The 25476-nt window shown below is 42.6% G+C and overlaps 1 protein-coding gene across 3 annotated transcripts in view; it reads left to right on the top strand.

The window, feature by feature from the left end:
- The window catches only part of PINX1 (PIN2 (TERF1) interacting telomerase inhibitor 1), a 76845-nt gene that overhangs the window by 24687 nt on the left and 26682 nt on the right, over nt 1-25476 (top strand). For 2 of the 3 annotated variants that reach the window (XM_012457343.2, XM_064368790.1), the window contains one exon: nt 1100-1176. The exons of the other annotated variant lie outside the window; for it this stretch is intronic. In XM_012457343.2, coding sequence (XP_012312766.2) covers nt 1100-1176 — 77 coding nt within the window. The remainder of the gene's footprint in view (nt 1-1099; nt 1177-25476) is intronic. 3 annotated transcript variants of the gene reach the window in all.

Below are 25476 nucleotides of genomic sequence, written 5' to 3'. Positions count from 1 at the left end.
ACCTGGCTTTGCATTAAATTGAAGGGTGTTTTGTTTTTTTAATTTCACGGAGTCACTGAGCAATATCATATTTAAGTGCCTCAGTGATAGTCACTGAACTAGAACCTTCTGGGTCTTGATATTACTTTGCCAAGTCAGTGTGCTACAGGAAACCAAGAAGACAAATGAGTCTTTGACGGTGGAACTCGGGCTTCCAGTGTGAAACTCACATTCTTGTGTCTGACCCAGAACCTCCCTCACCCAGAGCCTCAAGCCTTTACATGGAGTAGTTACGTTTTAAAATCCATTTACCATGCCATTGACAAATGGGAATAGATTTGGCTGACTGCTCATAGAGGATTATTGGGTAGAAGTGGAAATTCCAAAGAAGTGAATTTTAAATCAGTTGGTTTGTGGGTTTGAAAGGAAAGAGTTTAGTGTTTTAAATGAGACTCGTAGAGCCGTTTAATTTCCTGCTCTCTTTATGCGGCCTTTTATTTAAAGACAATATAGCTAGAGCAGTAAAGAACATTTTAAAGAGAAAAATCTGAAACCCTGTGACCCTTATACAGTATTTTTTATTCACATATATTCTTTTAAAGATTTTATTTGTTGAGTTGATTATTAAGCTCCTGTGGTCAAATATGCTGTGTTCTCATTCATGTGCATTTGTGGAGTTTGAAGCTATGTATCTAGTAGTATTTTTTAATCTGTATTTTACAGTCTTCTAAGTCAGTAGCTTGTGTTTCTGAAGGAAATGAGATCTGTTTTATAAACGGGAAACCCAGAGATGCAGGAATTGTACCTTGCGGACATAGCAGGAGTGGGGTGAGCTGTGGAACTGAGCTTTCCTTGCAGTCTCTATGCTCTGGATTGTTTCTGCAATTAAGAGAATGTCAAGAGTTCTGGTTCTAAAACATTTTCTTGGTTTTAAAATTCAATCAATTTAGTTTGCTAATGACAGAGTTGTAATGAAAAAGTGGGTAGAAAGTCGGTAGTTACAGAATTGTTGATTTCTTTTCCAGAATTCATTTTCCTTTCAGGTGTTGCATGAATTATGTTTGTGCTCCTTCTTTTAGGAAGCATGGTCTTACTGAAAAGCATCACATTGTTTTTCTAGGGAAGGATCTATCATCTCGGAGCAAAACAGATCTTGACTGCATTTTTGGGAAAAGACAGAGTAAGAAGACTCCTGAGGTATAAAGCCACATACAGTTCCATGTTCCGCTTTAATACTGTCTGATTTTCAACTGTGTCTAGGACTGTTTATATCTATGGCTAGTACTTTTCAGACAAAGTTTCCAAAACACTTTCGAGGCTTCTTACACAGCCTAGATATGAGCCTTTTGGTAATAATAGTGGGTAGATATGTTTTATATGGAAACTTAAAAAAAAAAAAAAGAAAAACAGAATAAGTGTCATCTGGTGTTTGGCTTTTGTTCCTTTTGTTTTGGTGTGAGGACTAGATTAAACTTGGGAAAGAATACCCATTGCCGATATAATCAGAGGGGAAAATGTCTCTTCCATGGCCGAGAGAGGGAGGGATTTTGTCTGTTCTGCTCAGACTGTGTTACTCCTTTTCGAGTGGAGGAGGGAGAAAGAATGTCCCCGTCATCCTCTGGAACCAGCCTATTCCATTGTAAAAGCCTTTAAGACAGCGCTGGATCAGCACCACCCGTAAGGGGGTTAGATGGGGTATTTCCTGTATTATACAATATTATTTGCTTTGCAACTGGAAGAAAAGAATGGAGTGACTAAACTACACCCTAAATGGACTAAACTCCTTAATTTATAATCCTAATTATTAAATTGGGCTGTATAATATCGCAAAGAATTTTTTGTGCCGTTTTTAAGTGTAAGAGACAGTCCTGGATATAGTTTGAGATATATTAGGATTTTGAAATAGGGATTTCTGAAAATAACAGGCTAAAAATATTTAGAACTGGCATTGTCTAAGAAAATCTGGAATATATGGTTGCAACCACTATTACTCAGCTAACCTGGTATGTTGTACTGGTCTTTTATTGGTTCATAGCCAGGGCCTTCGGTGACCATAGAACAAAAAAGACGACTTGGTTTATTCATTCCTGGCATTTTTCCAGACTGACAGCCGTCTTTATTTCTAGGGTGGTAGCTGTTTGTTTCTTAACAGTTTTTAGAGAGTCCAGAATTACAGTGGTTAGAAGTCTTGTTTGGCGATCCCCTGTGCAGATTGGGACTCAATTCCCGAGTCCCAATTTAGCCCTTGTCTGCCCCTACACCCTCAGCAGATGGAAGCAGCAGGCCGGGAAATGAGACCTGGCTTTGGTGCCTGTGTGTCCTGTGCTGAGTCACGGGAAAGGCAGCAGTCACTAGGGAGAAGCTGCTCTAACATCAGGCCGTGGCAGCTGCTCCTTCACAAGGAGCTGCTGGAAAGAGCCTGGTAAGACAGGCCGGCTTCTGGTTATATGTCTGCCCTCAGTGCTCAGCATGAGACCTGGACTAGGCTACTCTTCCTGTTCACCGAGGACGTGGCCTCTGGCTTATCCCAGCCTCCTCTCCAGTCCTCTCCCTTGACTCTCCTCAGTCGTCTCCGTGTCCTCAGGAAGAACTGGAATTCCAGTCCCATGTCTCTTGCACTCCATCTCCTCTGCTGTGCCCAACAGCTGCCCCCACCCCACAGTCACACCCTGAGCTCCACATCCCTCCCATACTTCCCGTGGGCTCGCGTGCCTTCTCACTGGCGCCTCCAAATCCCTGCATGTTGATCCTCTCTCTCCCTGCCACCCACCCACCACCCCCAGCCTTTGCCCTCCCGGGCATCCTTTTTGAAAATGTACAGTTGAACAGATCAGGGAAGGAAATGACAACTTGTACTTGTAGACTTTTGTAGAACTTTAAGAGGATTTATGTGGTTGTTGCAGAAAGCTCTTAGTTGTAAGAGATTAGAGGTTTCTGACCCTCTGGCAGATTTCTGCTTGAGGAATTATTGGTGTTGGGTGCCTTGAGGTTTTCAACACTATTATTACTCGACTTTTTGGTGGCTGAGTCATGTTAAAGTGAGACACCCACCTGTGTCTGAGGAGAAATAGTTCCCTGATGCTAGCCCCAGGAAAGTCTTCTGGTCCGGTTGGTGTAGAGACGATCGACCTCGATGCAGCATGGTGTTTTGTGCAAGATTTCTGTTAGTCAGTCTTCCTCTCTCTTTCCAGTTCAATGTTTTCTTCCGGTGATGGATTTAGGCCCTACGTGTCGGTGAGGCTGTCTTTTACCAGGCTCTGCTCTCGGTCTGTGGCCATGGTTCTCGACAGGGTCGTTGCCCTGGCACTGCCTACTGAGCTTTAAACAAAAGGCTAATGCCAGCGTACTGCCCAACACCAATTACATTAAATCTTGGGTTAGGGTCCAGATGTCTGTATTACAAAAGGAGGAAAAAAAAAAAAATCAACGCCTCCCCAGCTGGTTCCAGCAGTTACTCTAACATTCGTTTGGTAAGGAGTGAGGGTTGAGAATGTGGGGACAGCCTGCCGTGCAGCTGTACTGAGAGCTTCTGGCTTCGGGGTCGTGAATAACCCTGAGGATAAAGCTCAAGTCCTGCCATGGACACAGGCCTTCCTTGTGAGACTGCAGGTTCCGACTCATGAAGCTTGGGAGGGGCCCCAGAGCCGCACATCCCCATCTGAGGAGCTCCCAGGCAACACTGCTGCTAGCCCATGTGCCACACTGAGGAGGTCGGGCCTAGGCAGTGTTTTCCATTAGACGGATGCCCGCATGTGTGCAGAAAGCAGAATCTATTTAAATATAATCACATTTAAGACAAAAAGAACATCTTTCTGTAAAGCGAAATGACCTGTAAATTTATCTTTGACATCCATGTGGATTTTTATGTATTGTTTGCTTTTATTGAGGTATACCTGTACCTTCCTTGAGTAGACCGTTGCTGAGAAACTTTACCTTTTAGTTACAACAGCCCTTATTATAGCCAAAGACTGGAGGCCTTTGATCAGATCTGTTTGAAAATACCACCGGTTTCGCTCCCGTCCTCAGTTGGCAGGAGTATTGCTTGTTGTTGCTTTGCTTGACTCTCATAGCCACGTCAACCTGGGTTTATATTTGGCATTGCAGAGGCCAAGGTGTTGCTGGAGGTCACCTACCTCCAGAGTCCAGAAACCATGGTAGTGTGGGCCGTTAAGGTAGTAGGAGCTCTGTGGGTGCTCTAGTTAGGTGCTGACGCTGATTTGTCTTCAGCATCTGGAGTTCCAGAACCTTGGCGTTAACCACATTGTTGGCTTGGGTAACAGCACCCCTCTTGCATTAAGCCAAGCCTGCCGATTTTAATTTCTACAGCTCCTGACTGCTGTCATAGAATTCCAGTTTTAAGCATCTGTGTGCCAAATCCTCCTGTGTTGGACACTTAGGATTTTTCTCATTTCATCGTCACAGCAATCCTGTCACATAGGCATCCCCTCTGTAGCAGTGAGGAAACTGAGACACAGAGAGAATTGTTAGAACTCTCCAAAATGGCACACGTGGGCTTCAAGTCTGTGTTCCAGCAATTCCAAAATCAGCCGCCTTTCTCCCATACCACACTCCTGTCAAAGTTAATGAACTCAGTTGCATTTAACAAAAAATCTCCATCGAAGGGATTTAGTTAGGCCTTAGCAGCTTCTGTTGAGCTTCATCAGAGACACCAGTGGTTGATGCTGTAGCATAACATTGTGAGAAAATGATTGGCTGTTCCTGTTTTGTAGAAAATAATGGTTTAAATTTTAAAACTTCTTTGCCTTACCTTTAGTCAGAGGTGAGCTGTTAGGGTTTGAGAAGCACGTGACCAGGTGTCCCGGCGAGCCTGGAGAACGACTTGACTTCTGTGTTGGAGCTGGAGGCTGAATTAAGAAAGAGCTTGAGTGTCTGGAGCATAGATGCTGTGATGCTTGTGTTTTTTTTTCATCTCTCTATTGAACTGGATGATCTGAATGTATTTATATCCGAGAAACATCTGCAGCCCTTGATTAATAGCCATGAGGGTTTTTTTAACTTTTTATTTTGAAATAATTATAGATTAACAGGATGTTGCAAAGATAGTAGAGAGGCTCCGTGCATCCGTCGTCTGGTTTTCCCCAGTGGTTACATCTTCCATAACTACAGTACAGGATGAAACCAGGAAATTGCCATTGGTACCATCTGTGCATGTAGCTCTGTGCCTCTTTATCACATTTGTGGATTGTGTAACCATTATTATCTCAGTGGAGATCCTGAACTATTTCATTACCACCAAGGCCTCCCTCATGGTAACCCCAGTCATAGTTGCATACCCCTCCAACACCACCTGTGACCCTGGCAGCTGAGAGAATTGTCTGCCGACAGAATTGTCTGATGAGAGTGGAATGTTGTGTGTACAGATCACATGGTCTCTCAGTTTGATGCTGAGTCTGCTCAGATCTCCAGGGGTCACTACCCAGTGCTAAAGGCCAGTTGTCCTTTCCATGATCTGTTTCCTGCACTTAGCCATGCTCAATGTTACGTATCTTATGAGTCTTTAGAGAACTCCTTGTAAAGATCAAATCATCTGATGTCTTTAAAGTTTGCTCCAATTGATTAAATCATTTACTTAATAATTTCAGGAGTATATTAAACTGTGAAGTGATATTTAAGTACAAAGTGGTATCATGACAGTTTCGTCATCCAGAGTGTGTTGGTGTTGGAGAGCTCATGGGATTGGTGATAGCTCATGGTACACTCACTATAGTGAGGTTTGTGACCTCCTTTAAACTGCATGCAAAATGTGTGGGCACACATGCAGATCTTTCAGTGGATTTTCAAAGGTGTCCTTGGTCCAAAAAGAAGCTTTAAAATCTAAGACTGTGCATTTAAAAGTCTTCATTTCAAAAAAAAATTACTTAAAATGTAAATTTTCTTTGTGAGCATAGTAGGAATGAACTTTGTGTTGTGTAGTGGAACAAATATGCCACGCCAAGAATGTGCTCTGTTAATTATTTTGAATATAATGTATAGAAATAAAAAGAAAATCACATCAAAACGAAGCAACAAACAATCTAAGCTAACTGCAAGATTCCTAGGACATGTTTATGAAACTTAAATCATGCTTTCTGTCCTTGCTGACCTTTTTGCATCTAATGAAGAAATTGTTAGCTGGGCATGGTGGCTTACGCCTATAATCCCAGCACTTTGGGGAGGCTGAGACAGGAGGATTGCCTGAGCTCAGGAGTTTGAGACCAGCCTGGGCAATGTAGTGAGACACCATCTCTATAAAAAATTTAAAAATTAGCCAGACTCAGTGGCAACCACGTGTAGTCTCAGCTACTCGGGAGACTAGTGATGGGAGGATTGCTTGAATCTGGGAGGAGGCGGCATTGAGCTAGAATCATGCCAATGCACTCCACCCTAGGGGACAGAGTGAGACCCTGTCTCAAAAACACAAGAAAAGGAAGAAGAAATCGCTTCACTGTGTTTTACATGTGGACTTTTTCATTCGTGGCATATACTGGCCAGCGAACACCTTCAAGAGAGAGGATTTGTGTTCTAACTTCTGGGTCCTCAGCATGAGACTGGCTCTAGTTCTTGGCACGTGGTAGAGATTCAGTCAGTTGAAGGTTCTTGTACTTGTCTTTTTAAAAAATGGATGTGTTACCATAAAAATCATGATTTGTATAGCGTCATGGTTGATATTTGAAATGCCTTTTCCTTTTAAAATGTTCTAATCAATACGTATTTCTTCTCTGAGAGAGGAAATATTCATAATCTACATTCCATGCCAAGCATAATCTATGTGTGGATTCTCGAGAAAGAATTATTGAATAAATGTTTGCTCTTGCCATTTTGTTTTTTAAAAGAATTTTTAAAAATAAAAAAAAAATTTTTTTTTTAATGTTTTTGAAAATCAACCCAATTTGCCAGAAACTGGCTTTCAGACCTTGCATTTCACTCTAGAATGGTTTTTCTGGCTGTTTTTCGTTGCTCCGAAGATAAAGCATTCCTGTTCCTTGAAGGACTCTCCTCTGACTTTACTGGTGCTTAGTATTTCTTCAAGACACTGAAGCTGTCAGGAGGCGCTGTTTCCCTACTGAATCCGGCTATTCAGAAGTACTCGCTTCAATAGTGAAAGATCATCAGGAACTGCCAATTGCTCAGAAAACTTCTCATAAACTGTTCTGTGTGGGGGCGGCTGGTTGCACATTTCTGATTTCCAAGTTCTCCCTTTCCCACCATCTCTGTTTTATATTGATTGGAAGACAATAACTCTGGTTTGGAGTGCTCCTAAATTGGAGAGGTATGCGCTTTCTCCAGAGACAAAGAAATGATCGAAGATAATGAATTGAGATTCCCAGGGCCCCTTGAGATCTGCGCAGGTACTTGGGCTGGCCAGTGCCTGCCGGGCTGGTGTACGTGAGCGTGTGTCTTTTCTCATTTGGTTTGCAAGTTGAAGTTGGAGACACTGAAAAACAAATTCCATCAGTTCCTATCTGGTTGAACTTCCTGCTACTCTTTTTTTTTTTTCCCCCTCTCTCTCTCATTTTTTCCCTCCCCCACCTTCCCAGTTTCCTTCCTCTCTCCAGCTTGTTTCCGGATTGAGCCTTATCACTAGAGAAAATACTCCGAGACCGGAGTGAGGATGGAGAATGTGTTACCAGCATTCTCACTTCATTTCTCTGAACATCGTGCTTCTGGCATGGGCTCCTGGCAAAATAATTGTCCATTTCTTCACCTCTCTAACTTGATTGAATTAGTAACCTCATGAGAGTTTCACTCTCCCAGGGTACCAAATCAATAATCATTTTCCCCGAACTCTTCTGCTGGCTTTTGCTTTTTGAAGCAAAGAATGACTTTGTAGTTTGTGTTCCTTTCTCGTCTCTCTTTGTCAGTCCCCTTTCTTTCCCATTGCTTGCTGATTATCCCGTCTGAAAATGAATTCCAAGCAGATGCTTCTCTTTGGCTTAGTGGAGTTCACGAGGTATTTTGGACCATTCATTCTTCTGGTTGGATTCAATGCCTTAAGTTCCTCAGGAGGAAAATCTTTGAGAAGAGTCTCTTTATTGCATTAATTTTTCAAATGCCTTTTAATTGAAGGGGGTTTCTCCTTTGTTTTGAATTTTCACACTGATACCCGACATTTATGGTTAGGTGAGTTTCATGAGGGATTTACAGAATGTGGACCCCCCTTCCTGCACCTGTTGCTCTGCCCACCCTCTCACTGCTCCACATTTGGACACCAAAGTCATTTTCTAATTAAGACCCTTTTAGTCAGGGAGAAATATAAGCCCACAAACAAGACAGATAATACATATACACTTGAGTTCCAAAATTCATCTTTCCCAACAATGATGACTTCAGTAATTCTTGTCATCATTTTGTCTATTGATAACAGAATCCTGATTCAAAGTAATCTCTCTAAGCTGGGACAGTTGGCCAAAACATTTTCACTGTTTTCAGGTGAAAGTTTATGAAGGTATGTATAGTCTCATTTAGTTCTAGGAAGATCTAATTTGGTAGCAGCTAGATGAAAATTAGTTAGAAGATAGGACACGTCTCCTGACCACAAGTTTAACCTAAGCCAAATTGTGTCCTGTGGCACCTGTCCTGAGCGCAGGCTGGGCTGTGCCAGGGAGGCCATGCCCACTTGCAGAAAGCAATAGACTTGTTGCTTGTGTTCCTCGAGACTGTGCTCAACGGCTCTGTGCAGGCCTGGGTGTCATGTTTTAAAGGAGTACATTTAGGGAATGGCCTTCGGGGACCATGGCATCTGGAAAGCATGTTATGTACAGTAACAGATGGAAGAATTGGGTGTGGTTATCAGAGCATCAGGACTAAGGAAGAACTAGCACTGACCGATGAAATTGGTAGAAAGGTAACAACTCAGGAAAAGGAAGCAGCATGCGTGGGCTGGCAGAGCCACTGGCTACAATGCATGCCTCCTGGGGAGCGCCTTGTGCAGGTTCTGGTACCAGGCAAGAGTCCCAGCTAAATGCATTCAAGCCCTTCCAGTTCTGACTTTCTCCCATTACGGAGTAAAGAGAGCACATGAAATGATCCCATTTGAAATGGTGCTGGCAGGTTTAAGTCTTGACTTGAAGTTTTATGTTTTCCACGACAGCAAAGGCGAGAACATTACTTGTATTCTTCTTGATTTGTGTATACCTGAGCAATTTTGGCTTTATCCAGTAGATGAATGTGAAAGGCTTTTGGTTTGTCCAAACAAGAGGTCAAATAGACTTGAGGTAAAATAGCAAGTCATCTGTTCTAGCAAATTCAAGACTTAAAAGAGTAACTAGAAATGTTGAGTGTCAAGGCGAAGTTACCTTCACCTTGGGTAGGGTGTTCCTATTTTATCTGTAAACTCAGTTTTCCTATCTATAAGTAAGTCTTGCATTTTGTGTAGTAGAATGCTTCTGTAATAGATTCTGTTTTCCAAAGATGGCCTCAGCAATACCTCCCATTCCACATGCTCTTCTAGGTGGGCCCTTACGGCCTCCGCACCAGGAAGTGGGGTCTGGTCCCCTTCGCTCTACCCGGCTGGGCCTGGAATTCTCTTTTAGCCAAGACAGTCTAGCAGTAGGGTGCCAGGCGACTTCTGCGGCCTCATTGGCTGGAACACTTGCTCTTGAAGCGTTCATGTAAACAGTCAGCTGCACCAAGCCCCAAGCTGTGAGGAGGCCCAGTGCCCAGGCACGCCCCCATGGAGAGACCTTGATCACTGAGTTACGCAGGCGCCCAGAGCTTCCCTTGGGAGGGGGTGCCTGGCCAACTCCCTGCTCTGCCAGCTCTCCCCACCTTTGACAACAGCCGCGTGAGAGACCCTGAGCCAGAACTGCCCAGCCCAGCCCTTCCTCGAATTGCTAACGCACAGAAATAGGGTGAACAGGGAAATGGCTGTTACGTTTGAAGCCACTGAGTGTCTTCAAACATAGGATGGTTTGTTGTGTAGGTAACTGAAATGGCTGTCTCAGGATTCACCTTACTGTGGTTCTTTGATTATACGTTGATACCTGGTATCAAATATATATACCTGGTAGAAACATCTGAGCCAGTAGAATGAGGAAATCAGATCATCTAATGAATGTCCTGTGCTGGTTTCTTCTAGAGGGCCACTTCAGGGGCATATAGTGTTGTGAATAGGCACTTGAGAGTTTCATATGCCTGCATTTGAGCCCAAGAGTAGTTTGAAGACTGTGTGATTTGGGGAAAGTTATTTAAACTCTATGATCCCCAGCTTCTTCATTTGTAAATGGGGATAATAAAAGATCCAGGGAAGATTAAATGATAAGCCACATAAAACTCTTAGCGAAGTGCCCAGCACATAGTAAGTGCCCAGTGCGTCTTAGCTGCTGCTGCTAAGACCACTGTCATCACAGTTGCCATCAGCACTCTCATATTTTAGGATGGCAAATAACTTCTATGAAACACCCTTTAGAACTGAGAAAATTGTACCTATCTGTGCATAGTCACAATATTTAATATAATCATACTGAGTAAACAGGGTCATTGCTGAGAAGCAAGTCCTTCTCAGAGTCCTCTAGAAAAGTGGCTCCTGCCTGCCATTTTGCCATTACAGCAAGGGTAGAGGACCTCCTAACACATGAGTTGGTTTAATTAGTGTTTAAGATAAGTAACGACTGTGCCAATCATCTTCTACTACCATGTCCTTTGCGGTTTTGGGTGGACGGACAGACATTTGGTGCTTGTGTTCCTTCACAGCAGTGAGTGCCAGCTGACGTGCTCAGTAGTTCCCTTGTTGACTGCCTGCCCTCCCTCAGGAGACTGGAACCCCATGAGGGCAGGAATTTTTATACTTCCTTGTATCTAGAACCATGTGTGGCATGGGGTGGGTTCTTGGTAAGGTTTCTGCTGAATTGAATTCATTTGTTGAAATATGCCTTAGACAATATGGGGACACAGGCAGGGAGCTGTTAATGCTCACTGAGTCTGTCAGGAGACACAGACACACAGAAGATTTGGAAACTGAGCTAGGCCTGAAGGGCAGGAGTTGTCTGGCTGAACAAGCATCAAAAGGCAGAAGCAACATGAGCCATGACTCGTCCTGGCCTCAGACACAAACGCCAGCGGGATGCAGGAATATGATTACCAATATGGAAGTCATCTTTAAATCAGTTGGGAAGGAAGGAACCAGTGGTGTCTTGTCTGAAGGCTTCTGATACAGTTTGGAGGTGTGTCCCCTCCAAACCCCATGTTGAATTGTAATCACCAGTGTTGGAGGTTTGGCCTGGTGGGAAGTGTTTGGCTTGTGGGGCGGATCCCTCATGCATGGCTTCATGTCCTCATAATCATTAGTGAGTTCTTGCTCGAGTTTACTTGAGATCTGGTTCTTTAAAAGAGCCTGGCACCTCCTCCTGCCGTCTGGCCATGTGATGAGCTGGCTCCCCCTTCTCATTCCACCATGATTGGAAGCCTCCTGAGGCCTCACCAGGAGCAGATGCCAGCAGCACACCTCCTATGCAGCCTGCAGAACTGTGAGCCAAAATCAAACCACTTTTCTTTATAAATTACCCAGCCTCAAATGTTTATTTATAACAATGCAAAAACAGACTAACACAGCTTCCAACATTCATAAAATTAGAATGATGAGTGATGATGGTGATGATAAAGTATGTAATTGCAAAGACCAGCTCGTTAGACCCGCCCTGGTGACTGTGCTGTCAGTGGACATGTTGAAGATGTGCTTCTTGTGCTGGATATGTGAATATTCCCATCTGCCCTCCTCCTAAACTTCTACGTCTTGGTGTTTTCAGTGCCCTCACAGCTTAGGGACAGGTAAGGAGCTTAGAGAACTTTCAGTGCAGTGGGGTATTCCTGGCTGGAGTGACTTTGGTGTGAATAGTGCTTGAGATGGGTTACTCACAGCTCTTCTAATTCAGAGTGCAGGGAAAATCAGCCCATGAGTAAGAAGCATTACAGAGCTAGATTTTCTATTGAGCACAGCTTTTGATAAAAGGAAGAAGAGCTAGATATTGACTTTTTGGGGCCTGTTCTATCAGTGGTCTGTAAATCAACAGAGGATAAATTATTGCTCTTTGGAAGTGGAAAGGCTACTCTTTGACTGGAAGACATGTGTGCTTTTCTTTGATTTGTTTTTTCTCCTTATTGGTAGAGGCTCTCCCCTCCAGCCCCTTGCTCCTTAGGGGTTTTGTTAAGGACTGAAGAGGAACTGAAGGGAGCTCTTTTGATTTATCTTCTGTTCCTGCCTTTTGGTCACTCCACAGGGCTAAAATAGCCGAGTTGGCTTTAATGTGTTGCCATTAGAGACCAAACATTAGCTGAAATAAACCATCATACCTCACAATGAAAAATGTCCCCTGATTGGCTAATTAATCAGTCAAAGGGGAATGACATGGCTCTCGGCTTGAGGGACTCTGCTAGAGAGAAACAGGCTGTTGATAAATGGTTTTCCAACAAATTCATATATCAAGGAAACTTAGTCATTTTTTAACTACAGTTTGTGTGACTGCAATTTTTTTTCCAACTTTTCCTTTTCTGCTGCTTTTGCTGTTTAGGCTGTGTTTTTGTGTCGTTGATAGAAAAATACAGGATTTTAAATAGGAGAAAATAAATGCTTCCTACTTATTCATGTGAGGTAGGCTGATTGGTTCTGACTATCTAGGTTTACCAGTAGGTGAAAATCAGATCGCTTTTCCCGAGATGAAATTATCTTTTCCTGGCTTCCTTCCGAGTTAAGATCTCCAGACTCTGATCGACACTGCCTGAGTTAAAATCCTGGCTCCATCAGCTGCTAGCACTGTGCTACTGGATGTGCTGTGTAATCTCCCTGTACCTTAATTTTCTTATCTTAAAACAGGGATAATAGTAATATCATCTATTAGGACTGTTTTTAGAATTAAATGAGATCACCTGTAAAGCATTTGAACAATGTCTCATACAGAGAGAGTATACATTAAATGCTTATTATTTTTTAATCAAAGTAATATTTGCACACAGGTGTAAAAAAATTCAGCTCCACCCAGCAGCTTTTAAAGAAAGGGCATTCTGCAGTCATGCTCCATGCCACGTCACCTCACACGCCTCCTCCATACAGCACTTTCAATTCTCCTGAAATTATGTGCTGTTTACCTTTGTATTTTAGAATAATAACTTGCATTGACATTTGTCAATGTCATAATTTTAAAAATTTGGACTTGTATTTTGGTAGATTAGGATCTGGGCCTTTACACCACTCAAACTGCTAATCATATTGTATAATAATTAGTGAATTTGTTATTTGGGGTTTGTACTTTTATGGCTATGTAAATATAATTCCCTGATAAGCCAAATAGTGTACGACAATAACATTTCCTGCAGCAATTTTTGGTTGTTTTCTGATGGGAAACAAAAGCATTCTATATATCTGTGTGATTTTGTTTTTTTCCCTCTAGACCCTCTGGTAGCCTCTTAATATAAAACTCCCAAAGCATCAGCTGCATCAGATCATCTGTCAGCTGGATCTGTCTCCCAGGAGACCTCTCTCCTAGGACTTTCCCCTCCCAGTGCCCTCAGGTCTGGTTGCTGGGTCAGCCACTTCCTTGGCCTACTGGACTTTTCCCCATCCTTGGTCCTTTTAGCTCCTCTGTCCTGATTCCCATGTCTCCTCACTGATCTTCTGCAGCTTTCTGAGAAGGGCACAGGTCCGAAAATCTCTATTCTAATACCATGGCAGATGGTCTGGGTATAGAATTCTGAGTTGAAAATCATTTTCCTTCAGCATTTTGAAGGTGTTAATCTAGTGTCTCTTGATAGCTGTTGTTGCGGTTCTTATTTTAGTCGTTTGCACAGAACTGTTTATCTCGTTTTTAGGAGGTTTTAGAACCATTATATGCTCAGATTCTAAAACCTCATGGGAATATGAGTTGTTGGGTGTTTTTATTCACCAAGCACTTGGTAGAACTTTCAATGTGAAGATTCATATCCTTTCATGAATTCTGGAAAATTAACTCTTTCATAATTTTCCCCCCTGTTTTGTCAGGCAGTCAGTAGTTGCATTGACATCTTGAATGCACTGACATCGTGAGTTCCTCCTCAGATTTTTCTTTTGTCTCCAATTTTTCTGTTCTACTTTGGCTGACGAGGGGGAGATTTTCTTGATTTTAATTTTCTGAACTTTTTATTATAAGGTAAATTTTGTTGTCATATTTTTAATTTTCAAGAGCTATTTCTTACCATCTCATCGTTTCTTATTTTTTAATAATGTCCTGTTCTTGTCTCATGGATAGATACAATCATACGTTCCCCGGCCTCTGGAGGCCTTGTGGTTTTCACAGACTCACAGATTGTTTTTCTGTCTTTGTCCTCTGAGTTCCTCTTTTCTCTTGGTTTTGGTTTGCTCCCTTCATGATGGAGGATTTCCCCCACATAGTCCGATGATCCCTTGTCATCTGCCTAATATAACAATTAATGAAGAGCCAGTTGGAAGCTGTTTGCAGAGGGAGTCCTTCTCAGATGGGGCTGTTTCCTTAGGGAACCCCCAGATGTCAGAGTCGGCAGGTCTTTCTGTCAGTGGGATTTGGCTTCTCTAGAGAAGCCCTCTTGCTGGGGCCATGGACCTGGGCTCTGATGGACAAGTCGGGGGTCCTCCTACATGTCCTGGCCTCCCTCCTGCCAGAAGCACCTCCTCTGCCTTCCAGCTGCATCCCAGGTGCTGCTGGCAGAGTTTCTGGGGGTCTGTTTTCCCAGGGGTTATACCTTCTTTTGCCTCACATGTTTCTCTTGTAGAGGAGACATTGGCTGCTGTTCCCCACTCTGTAAAGTGGTTAGGGCCGTTAGGCTCAGGGTATTCAGCAAATATTTATTGAAGGAAAGGAGTGGAGAAAGGCTAAGACAAAACCCTCTCAATTCAAAAGAAATATTTATTTTAAAGTGTAACAACGCTTTTACTCATCTATCAATTCCAAAATGTAATAAACTATTTCATCTCAATAGATGTGGGAGGGGTGGGAGTGGCTGCTTTTTCAAACACTAGCCCTGGCATCATTCCCATTTTAAAACATAAACAGAAAACACAAAAACTGACTCTGTGTGCTCCTCAGATGGACTTCCTTATGAGTAGTATTTAGGCAGGGCCATGGTCTTGTGCAGACCTCCTGTCCACACGTGCATCTGAGAGCTCCCGCTGCAGCCCGCGGGATCCAAGCCTGAAGGGGCCCGAGAAAGCTCCCGCTGTGCGGTGAAGGAGGTGGTGCTCCACCCTCCTGTCCCTCAGCACCAGTGTGGCTTCTTCCTGCAAGTTAAGCATGAATCTTTCGAGTGCTCTGGTTGTCTAAAGTATGTCATGGAACTCTGCCATTCCTAACTAATCTTGCCAAAGCATGGGGTGGGTTGCAGAAAGTGCTCTGAGCCTCCATAAGTACATGGTGGTGGTCATTACCCTGACGTGGGTGTCTTCTGCATGTGCCTCCGGTAGCCGGCAGGCTGTCTGTGCTGGATGGGGCTGCTCCAAGCACATCGTGCAGGAGGTCACACCAGCTCTGATACCTTGCCCCTGGCTCCATTTTCCTTTCCCACAGAAGGAATGCAAAGTGTTCTGCCAGGAGAGACAGGCCTCACCTGTTGCAGGTTTGCCCTTCTTAGTAATAATAATTGCCCTATTGGGAAGGATTAGTGGAAGCTATAGTGGTGATGTGGACGAGAAAAGAGGAATGAGCTGAGTGGCACCAGAGTCTTCACTTCAGTCTGAGGTCTGTCGGCAGCTCCTTCTGTAATGTTACACCCAGTCTTCTCTGGCCCTGAGTTTTAGATTAAAGCATAGACAGGGTCACTTCATGTGAGAATGAGGGTGAGTGGATTAAACCTATACCCAGAGTTGTGGGGGGAAAAGTGCAAGCACCAAGCACATGTTTAATCGTTGGATATCTTATTTACCTAGAGTTGTTGGAGAGTGAGCTCAAGATCTACGCTTTCCTTTTCTCTTTTGACATCACCAAGGCCTGCTGATTTTGTATTTTTAATACCTCCAGCATTAATCCTGCGTTTCCATGCCTACCAATGAAACCATTCCTAATCATTATGACCCCTAAATTATAATCTCTGCTGTGCAGTGAAGGGGATGGTGCTCTGCTCTCTCCAGTGTGCGTCTTCCTCTTCAACCCGTATGACGGAGGTCCTGGCTTTGTCCCTTCATAGGCCCTGGCTCAGGGTTGTTAGTAGTTGCTCACTAGGTAACTAGGTAAAAGTTTTTATGAGTTCATTGGTATAGTTAAAATGACAGCTAGTTTGAACTTCTTTAATACTCATGGAAATCAAGGGTAGTTCTGTATTGCAGGTTGATTTCCTGGCTTCTTAACTGATAGCCCTATGAAAGAATTATTAAGTTTCTACTTCCTACTAAAATCCGGACACATTATCCACTATCTTAAGAGTTATTCAGAATTCACTTCCGTAGTAAATCTATTTTCAACAGAAAAGAATATGTTTCAGTCTAATAAAGAACCTACTATTTATGGTTCAGCGTTAGTACCACAGAAGTAGAACAGTCAGACCGTGTATGCTCCTGACATAATGCAGTATAAATCTGTGAACTCTTCTTGCCAAGATGCTGAACCTAAATCTAATCAAATCTCTAGAAGTATTTTTCATTCACAGAAAGTACAAGTTACAGAGATGCAACCTTAGAAAGCAACAAAAATCCAAAATGTGGGACAGAGCTCAAGGCAATTGACCCAATTTCTACAGTAAGTCAGTGGAAAGAAAACAAATATGGGATCATGGGGGAGGACAGGTTGTGGTAACTAGAAAAACCCTCAAAGATACAAGTATCACACACTAGTGGCGGTCTTCTTTATGAGCTGATTTGAACCATAAAAAGACATCCATGAGCTAGTGAGGAAATCTGATTAGAGATTGTATTAGATACCAAGAAATTGCTGTCTGGTTAGATGTGCTAATGGCACTGTGATTGTGTGAGGATATTTCTGTACTTTTTAGTGGTTTCTACTGAAGCATTCAGGATGAAATGACTTGGTGTCTGGATTCACCTTAAAATACGTTAGCAAAGAACAAAGCAATGATGTAACAGCATGGAAACTTTGCTAATTGTTAATATGAATATTAGGGTTTATTAATTTTTTTGTACATTTGAAATTTTTCACAATAAAAATGTTTTTAAAATCTAATGTATGTTCTTTCACATTTATTTAGTCCCACACAGAATGCTTTAATTTTGTGTGATAAGTTCAAGATGTCATGGTCATCCTTCAAGTGCAAAGTTGTTAGTGCACAATTTATTTTTTTGCCCTCATATGTCCTAGTATATTTCCTCCTAAAATCCCTTCAATTAGTCTTTTTGCCATGTATACTAATATTAATAGAAGTCAAGGGTGGAAGCAGACAAAGAGAAGAAAGATAGTTGTCACAAGAGAATCCATATCTTGGTTCTTTCCTGGAATATAATTCCCCAGTCCTCTGAGCAGAGCACCGCATCCCTCACCCCTGAGGTCTAGCACATTCCCTTCATAGGGTTCTTCACCCAGATCCCATGGGACAGAAGTGAGGTATAGAAGCAATAGAGTGCTTGGTTCCTCTAGCCGCTGCCATCTGTGCCCTCCTGGCTACTGGGGAAATCAAGGTTGGGAGTAGCAGGTAGTTAGGAAGATTAAGGAATCCCGGGTAACCAACAGGTTTTTGTCGATACTGGGTTCTGGCAAAGACATAGGAGTTCCAGAATGGGAGAAAGCCCAAAAAGGAAGTTTTTAATCATAAGATGGACTGAAATATCCAAATTTGATTGATGTCTCCAGAGTGAAGGTTGTCTTCATTCATGTCACCCTTGTTCTTGTCTGTGGAGTGAAGTGCTCTGAGGAGTAACCTGCTGTGTGTAAGTCACAGAAGTTTGTCTCCTTGGCGACAGTTACCCAGGTGCGGTCAACCTCATGAGCTTCACTGTACAGTGATTCTCTGTTCCAGGGGAGGGAGTTCCCTGGCATGGAATGCTACAGGCTTTTCAGCGTGTTCCAAAGAGGTTCTTGATTATGCTGAAGGTTTTTTTTCCTCTGCTCTTCCATCCCCCAAACTACCTTTTGAATTTGTTCATTTCTTTGAAGTGTTTGGGTCCTTTGCTTTTTCTTCTTTGGTTGTCTTCCAGTTTGTCAGTAGAATACAGCTGGCACTTGTACGGCACACAGCGTGTCTTCTGCTGCTCTGTTGCAGGGACGGGGCAGTACTGTGAGATTGCTGCATTCCAGTGGCGCTTGTGCATTTGATGTTTTCCTTGCCACTTCCTGTAACCAGCAGAGTCTCATGGGGCCAGGACAGTACCTGTTGTCACCGATGGAGGTGCCTTTATCTTTTAGGCAAACTTGTTCTCGCAGTCTGGATTCCTGAGATACTGCTCACAGGTTTAAAGCATCCAGGAGCCAGGTTAGAATGATACCAGAAATTCTTTTTCATTAGAGGTGGTTTGGTGCAGTTCCGTAAGGACTGATTGTTTTAAAAGTCAGAAACTGAGGCTCAAGTCCCAGCTCTGTCACTGAACCCTCAGTGTGACTTTGGGCAAGTGGTAGAATTCTGTAGCTGGAAAAGACCATCTAGATCTTCTCTTGACTTTCAGAAAAGGAAACTGAAGTTTATAGAGGTTAAGCTTGTCCACTGTAGAGCTGGGCAGAGAGAATTCTGGCTTTTTGCTTCTAGGTAAGGGGACCACACCACATCTGCTTGAGCTTCTGCCTCCTCACTTGGGAAATGTGGATGACAGCTTATGCTCACCTTACCAATTGAGAAATTATATGTGTTGAAAGTACCTGGAGAATCTTTAAGGTGTAAAGCAAATGTACATTCTCTTGAAAGAAGTAGGTGTAAGCAGATAGCCGGGGCACCATCATCCTCTCCTCGTTTAGCATATGGGAGTGGAGTTGGAGGCACGCTTTTGTAAGCCATCAGTGGAAGTCCATCACTTTCCTCTATTCATGTCCCCTTCCTTCCCTCACTGCAGGATAGGCATGATTAATCTGTGATACTGGGAAGAGTTCACTGAGGTTTTTGTGTTCTAGGATTCAATTTTCCAGTAAGAGTGTATTCCTAAAATATACTTTTCTTTATCTTGCTGAGATCATGATAAAATATAGAGCTTCTACTCCATTATCCTCCTATAAGGAAAATAGAGAGAGCTGAAGAGACTGATGCCAGGGACTCCCCCACGGGCCTCCATTTCACACTGACTTAGTGTCCGTCTTGCAGAAAGGAGAGTGGGGCCAGATGTGTCATCTGCATACGTCAATATTTGGGTCCTGTAAGCCAATCACCTGGATCAAGTGCTGTGATCTGAGGTGGAAAAGCAAAGAGAAGAGAGTGCCAGCCTTTTTCATTTGAGGCTAGTGTAACATTACAAATTTTTACTTTATTCTTGTCCAGGTGCAGTGGCTCACACCAGTAATCCCAGCACTTTGGGAGGCTGAGGCAGGCTATCACTTGAGGTCAGGAGTTTGAGACTAGCCTGGCCAACATGATGTATCTTTTAAAAATACAGAAATTAGCCGTGTGTGGTGGTGTGCACCTGTAATCCCAGCTACTCAGGAGGCTGAGGCAGGAGAATTGCTTGAACCCAGAAGGCGGAGGCTGCAGTGAGCCTAGATCACGCCACTGTACTCCAGCCTGGGCAACAGAGTGACACTTGCTCTCAAAAAAAAAGAAGAATTTTTACTTTATTCTCAGTCAGATCATGTAGATAAACTTCATTCTATTGTTTTAGAATGACCGTGACCAAGAAAAACCCAAGTTAGTTGTAACAGCACTTTCAGTAAAAGAACCACAAAATAATTATCGTTGACATTGTTTAAAACCCTGCGGTAACATCCGATTGCGTCAGTGCAGTTTAGCAACAGGGTGACTCTTCAGTTGGACAAGTTCATTTATACATACACAGTGTTCTTGTTCACGAATCCTTAAGTATAATACCAAATGCTGTACATCAGACTCTTGTTAGGTAATATTCCTGCACCCAAGGTCTCACTTTGTGGAAGTGACAGTGGAGATAGAAAAAAGTTATTTAAATCAAAACTGAGAAGGGAAACAATGCTACAGACTGGCAGTAACAGACGCAAGCATGGCGTGACAGGTGTAGTAGAAAGAGCCGGGCTGTGTCATCACACACACCTGGGTCGCAGTCTCGGCTCTGCCCTCGTGAGTCATATGACCTTAGACAGGAATTTAACCTTTCTGAGCCTTAGCAGTAGTTAGTGGAATGACAGACAGCCCAGTAAGGACTAACTCTGACCCTAGTTCCGAACATGTTGCCTGTTCGGCTTTGTTGGAAGTGGCCCTAACTTGGAAAAAACCTACTTTGCCCAGTAAAATTCCCAGGATCCATGTTCCAGTCCATAGTCCTTGGACACTGTCCTCCCTTGATCCCCTGCCAGCAGGCTCCTCTTATCTAATGGCCCTGTGTCATGTCCCTTCACTCAGGCACATGCAGGGGTTGTGGTTTTGTCTACTGCATCCCAGTTGAGAGACAGAGACAGTGAGTGGGATTAGACAGCGGTGGGTGGTCACCAGTGTGGTCCAAGTGGCTCCGCTCTTCCCCGAATGCTCTCTCCCAGTCAGCCCACTGACCCATCTATTTCAAACCGTATTGAAGATGGGCCTCCATGAGCCAAGCAGGTATGGTGGGGAATGAACTGGCATCTTTGATGGCACATCTAGAATGCAGAGTAATAGAAATGACAGAGCCAGGCAGAAGAAGGATGGAAGCAGGAGCAGGCATGTCTGTTCCGTCATTTGCTCAGCAGCTGTCAAGCCTCTGGGGGCCTCAAGGAAAACTGTTCACTTTTAAAAGCAGCAGCAAACATGTGAAGCATGAACACACCCTTTAAAGTCGCATCAGTTCTACTGAGACCCTCTTAAATTAATGATTGTATTTAAATATAGTTAATAGCATAAAACATAAGTTTAGGTTTATAATAAAATTATTTAACTGAGTCTTATTTTTTGTAGTTATTCTGTCCAGATATAGATTCCAAATGCACTGAAATTAAAAAATTGACAAAATAGAAAACCTTTCTTTACATACTGTGTTTTATTGCAATAAAATTTAAATATTACAGTACAGATTATCAATTTCCCAAGAAAGTAGGAAGGGTCGTTACCTCTCATTTCTTTGCTGTGAAAGTAACTATATGTGAGTACAAACTCATTTTCTTAGAAATCACGTGATGGAAGGGGCAACAGTCTTTCTCACAGAGAAAGGGCAGAAAATGATGTGCAGACAAAATATGTAATTTGAGAGTCATAAATAGTATACATAACTGAGAAAAGGGAAAAGGGTTTTTCTCTGAGAGGGCAAGCAGATGGGCTTTTCTCCGATCACTCTTACTGATGATTTGGATGATGATTCTAGTGTCAAATCATTGCTGCTTGTGCTTAATTTGGGAAAACTGATTATTTTCTGAAAAGCTAACACCGGGAGGAGCTACTGAGCAGTAATCGATTCACTGCTTCCAGTTCTAACCTGGTGAACTTACTAGAAATGCATATTTTAGGCTGTGGCCACAGCATTTTTAACAAGCTCCCAGGTAATATGGTATGTGATTTGAGAAACACTGACCAGGGCATTAGGCTGAAAAGAATTTACCATTTCTGAGTGTAGAAAAGGTGGCTCTACCTTTTGAGAGAGTTGCAAAAGTAATTGAGGAGGAGATGGAAGCATTTTCGTTTTACCCGGCTTACTGCCAAGAGGCTGTTCCTAAGTGGCCATTAGTGCAGCTTTTGAATTGCTTGGTTGGCTTTTCCTACCCGGGAGTCCTAGCTACATGTTTGACTGATAAAAAGAAGTTTTTTTTCTCTTCTTAATTTCCACTGCTATATTTTCTTTTCTACGTATCAAGTGGAAGTATAACTTCATATTGACTTTTTAAATCATGTGCTAGTTAAAAGCTGGTAAAAATAACATGTTGCCACAGTCTCATTCTGATTTGTTTCTAATTATGTTTGGAGGGAAATGGATTTGGGAGGGGTGGAAGTCAACTTGAAGTAATAATTTCTTAAGGCTGGGGCCTGTGCTTTTCTCATTATTTCAACAACACACATGCGAGCCTGCATACACGCACACTTCAATGTGCATTTAATAAGCATTACCCAGGCCACATGTACTCGAAAAGAAATTCAGATAAGTTTTCAAAAATGTTGGCTGACAAGTTTATTCAAAGGCAGCCTACCCGTGTCTTACGAACATCCCAGAAACAAGTGTGTCGATGGGGCAGTTCCAGGATGGACTCTGTCTCACTGTCTATTCCTCACTTCTAGTGAGGCTCTTACTCCTGAAAAGTCAGTTCAGTACTTCATTATTTTCTTTGCGAATACTTGCTTTATTTCTGATAGAGTGAAGTAGTAGGTACTGTTCAACTCATGATTTAGAACGTCAGGCGTGCATGCATTGGGAGACGGCTGAGATTGTCCTGCCATGGTTGTGTTAGTGAAGATTTCTTCTCTTTATCAGATAGCAGAGAGGCTGCTGGTTCCTGCTATACCATTTCTGAATTCAAATGTTTGAATAAATTATTACCAATTATGAGTTAGCACATTTCTGTGAATATGAGTTACCATATTCTGAAAATATGCTGTTTTTTTCTCATACGAATTATGAGTTAGCATATTCTGAAAATGTGCTGTTTTTTTCCTCATACGAGTTATGAGTTAGCACATTTCTTTGTCTGAAAATATGCTGTTTTTTTCCTCTTCAAGTTACTTGAAAATATGAAAAGGTGGTTTGAGGTACTTTTTGCTGTGATGATGAAGCGCTAGAAGTAAAGTGAATTTCAGGTGCCCCTGCTGGTCCTCAAAGCTTAGGTTTCTTCTGAATCTCTAGATTCAGGGGTTCTCTTTTATTTTGAATAAAATAGTGATATATAAATATTTGTGAAGCTGCAGTAATCTACATGACTTAGGCGCTGTTTGTCTTTAGAAAGTTGTTTTTGTTTTTTTGTTTTAAACAACAGTATTGTTTCCTGTAACCATGTGTTCAAAACACTGAGAGCAGGAGAGGCCACCGTTGAGTGTTTCAGGCTCTGCTAGCAGGCTTGAGTTAGCAGTGTCTCCCAGCACACCCTATCTATCACACACTCAGTGGCTTACTGATAATAGCAGTGCCTTCCTTGTATTTGAGGGAGCTTTTGGTTTTTAGAATGTGGTCGCAACACTGTTTCCTTCTAGGTCTCTGAGACACTAACCCTGAGAGGTGGGCGAGGTGGGAACTAATTAATGACAAGGAAGCTGACAAAGGTTAAAGTAACCTGGCTGAAGACTCAGACTAGTGAGTGAGAAGACCCCTGCTGAAAAACCAGACCCTTCTTCCTCCACGGCAGCAATGCACTCTGTCGCCCGCTTTACTGTACTGCAGGTTCATGGTGTTGCAGGGTAGGGGCGACGGCGACCGGATCAGCTTCCGTTCAAGCTGTGGGACTGTTTCTTCTGCTTGGATCTTACTGTCAGCATTGCTATAGGGCAGAGTTTCCCACATGTGTTCCTTGGAACCACCAGTGTTGCTAACAGATGATTGGGGTGGGAGAGGGGAGTGCTGATAGCATGCTCAGATACATTTGGGAGATACAGATTAAATGGGTTGTTAGCAGGTTTTTCATTGTATCCTTCTTAGAGCCTTTTATATGGTAATGAACATGATACATCTCTAAAACTTAATGTTACTTTTTTTACTGGAGCCCTTTTCAACAGCTCTTAGAATTGAGGAAAGCTAGGCTAGGTTACTAAGGGAAAAAAGATCACAGATTAAAAAATATAGGCAGAGTAATGGATTTTTATCACCTGTCTGGAGGGAACAAGTTTGTTTTCTAGGACTTCCCATGTTCCAAACATTACATGTTTCAAAGAAAATCTATCATCAGATAGAACTAAACAAATACAACAGCAACCCGGAAGGCGTGCCTGACTAGCTGAGTCATCGTATAAAAGAGAATTCTTTCACTCACTTTCCCAGTCTTCTGTCTGGAAGGTGGGCTGGTGGTCGAGTGAGTCTTATGGTAAAGACTGGATATGAGGTAGAAATGGAATTCACTGGATTCTTGCAGATGTCTCTACTGTGGTTGAAATGAAACAAATCACAGTTCTTTCACTCTCCATTTCCCCACCCGGGGATCCTGTGCCTTTCTTATGCCTGGAGTGTTTGACTTCAGATGGAAGCTCCTTTTCCCCAAGCTGCCCTGCCTCTTGGATTTTGCTCCCAGTTCCTTGGAAGCCTCTCTTATCTGAGCAAACAAGCTACTTCCATGCACTCAGCAGTTATTCTGTGTGCTCTTCTATGTCATTATCTGCTCTTTTCAGAATCTCCCATCCCATTATCATTTGAACTGACTGGTTCTCCAGATCTCTAAGTTCTTTCACCTTTGACCTCCAAAATCATCAGCCAGTTCCCATTTTGAAATACCTGTACTTTTCTTCTGCGACAATAGTAGTTTTTCTTAAACCACCTTTAGGCAACTAAAGCAACACCTCCATTTTATTTGTCCATACACATCTGCGTTCAGCTGAATGGGACAGCAGCTTAGGCATCATGAAGAAAAAAAATCAAATGGCATTTGTGAATTAGGGCCTTTTTGTGGTTTTTTGGTAACTATCATAATATTTGGCATTCCCTAATAGAGTAGATTTTGGTTTAAAAAGTAAGATCACTTTACTTTTAACTTTACCTATTTAGGTAATGCAGTATGCCTTGAGAGTCTTGGGTTTTTTTCTTACAAGCAGTGAGTATAAAATAAGTCATAAAGTCACAAGTTAAAGACTTTTATTGGGCCTGGCACGGTGGCTCATGCCTGTAATCACAGCATTTTGGGAGGCCGGAGCAGGTGAATCACGAGGTCAAGAGTTTGAGACCAGCCTGACCAACATGGTGAAACCCGGTCTCTACTAAGAATACAAAAATTAGCTGGGTGTGATGGTGTGTGCCTGTAATCCCAGCTACTCAGGAGGCTGAGGCAGGAGAATCGCTTCAACCAAGGAGGTGGAGATTGCGGTGAGTCCAGATCACACCATCGCACTCCAGCCTGGGCGACACAGCGAGCTCCATTCCCAGGTGAGAGTGTTGGGGAGAGACTTTTATTTTTTACTTAAGGTGACATTGATTGTTAAAAATTTTGCCGGCATCTTTAGAAAGGACCCTTTCTGCTTCATTGATTATAGCAGATAAGAAAGACATCCTGGGAGCAAGCCAGTCCTCTGTTTGTAGCCAGGTCAGAGACATTTCTGTGAACTTTTGGCAAAGGCAGAGGTTTGATAATCCTTAGCCATGTAGATTTGGTGAGTTTTCTTACTTTGACAATAGGATTTTCACTCAACCTAAGTGATTTTTTTTGAATGAATAATCTTAGAATTTTGCATTTATAAAATCAGAAGCTTTTGGATTTTATCTTCCGATTCTCTGAATGCATACCCACTTTCTAAATAAGCATAATATTTATCCTTTTTAAAAGTATTTGGAAACATGTGAGGTGTTCATTTCTAGTGCCAACCTCCTTTATCACTGCTTGTGTTCTTCAGCAGTGTTAAACTTCTCAGTCTGAC

The sequence above is a fragment of the Aotus nancymaae genome, unplaced genomic scaffold (genome assembly GCF_030222135.1).
Source record: "Aotus nancymaae isolate 86718 unplaced genomic scaffold, 86718_ANA_hifiasm-v0.15.2.pri h1tg000079l, whole genome shotgun sequence".
NCBI classification, from domain to species: domain Eukaryota; kingdom Metazoa; phylum Chordata; class Mammalia; order Primates; family Aotidae; genus Aotus; species Aotus nancymaae.
The sequence above is the reverse complement of the archived record's forward strand: the minus strand, read 5'-3'. Positions and strand labels throughout refer to the sequence as shown.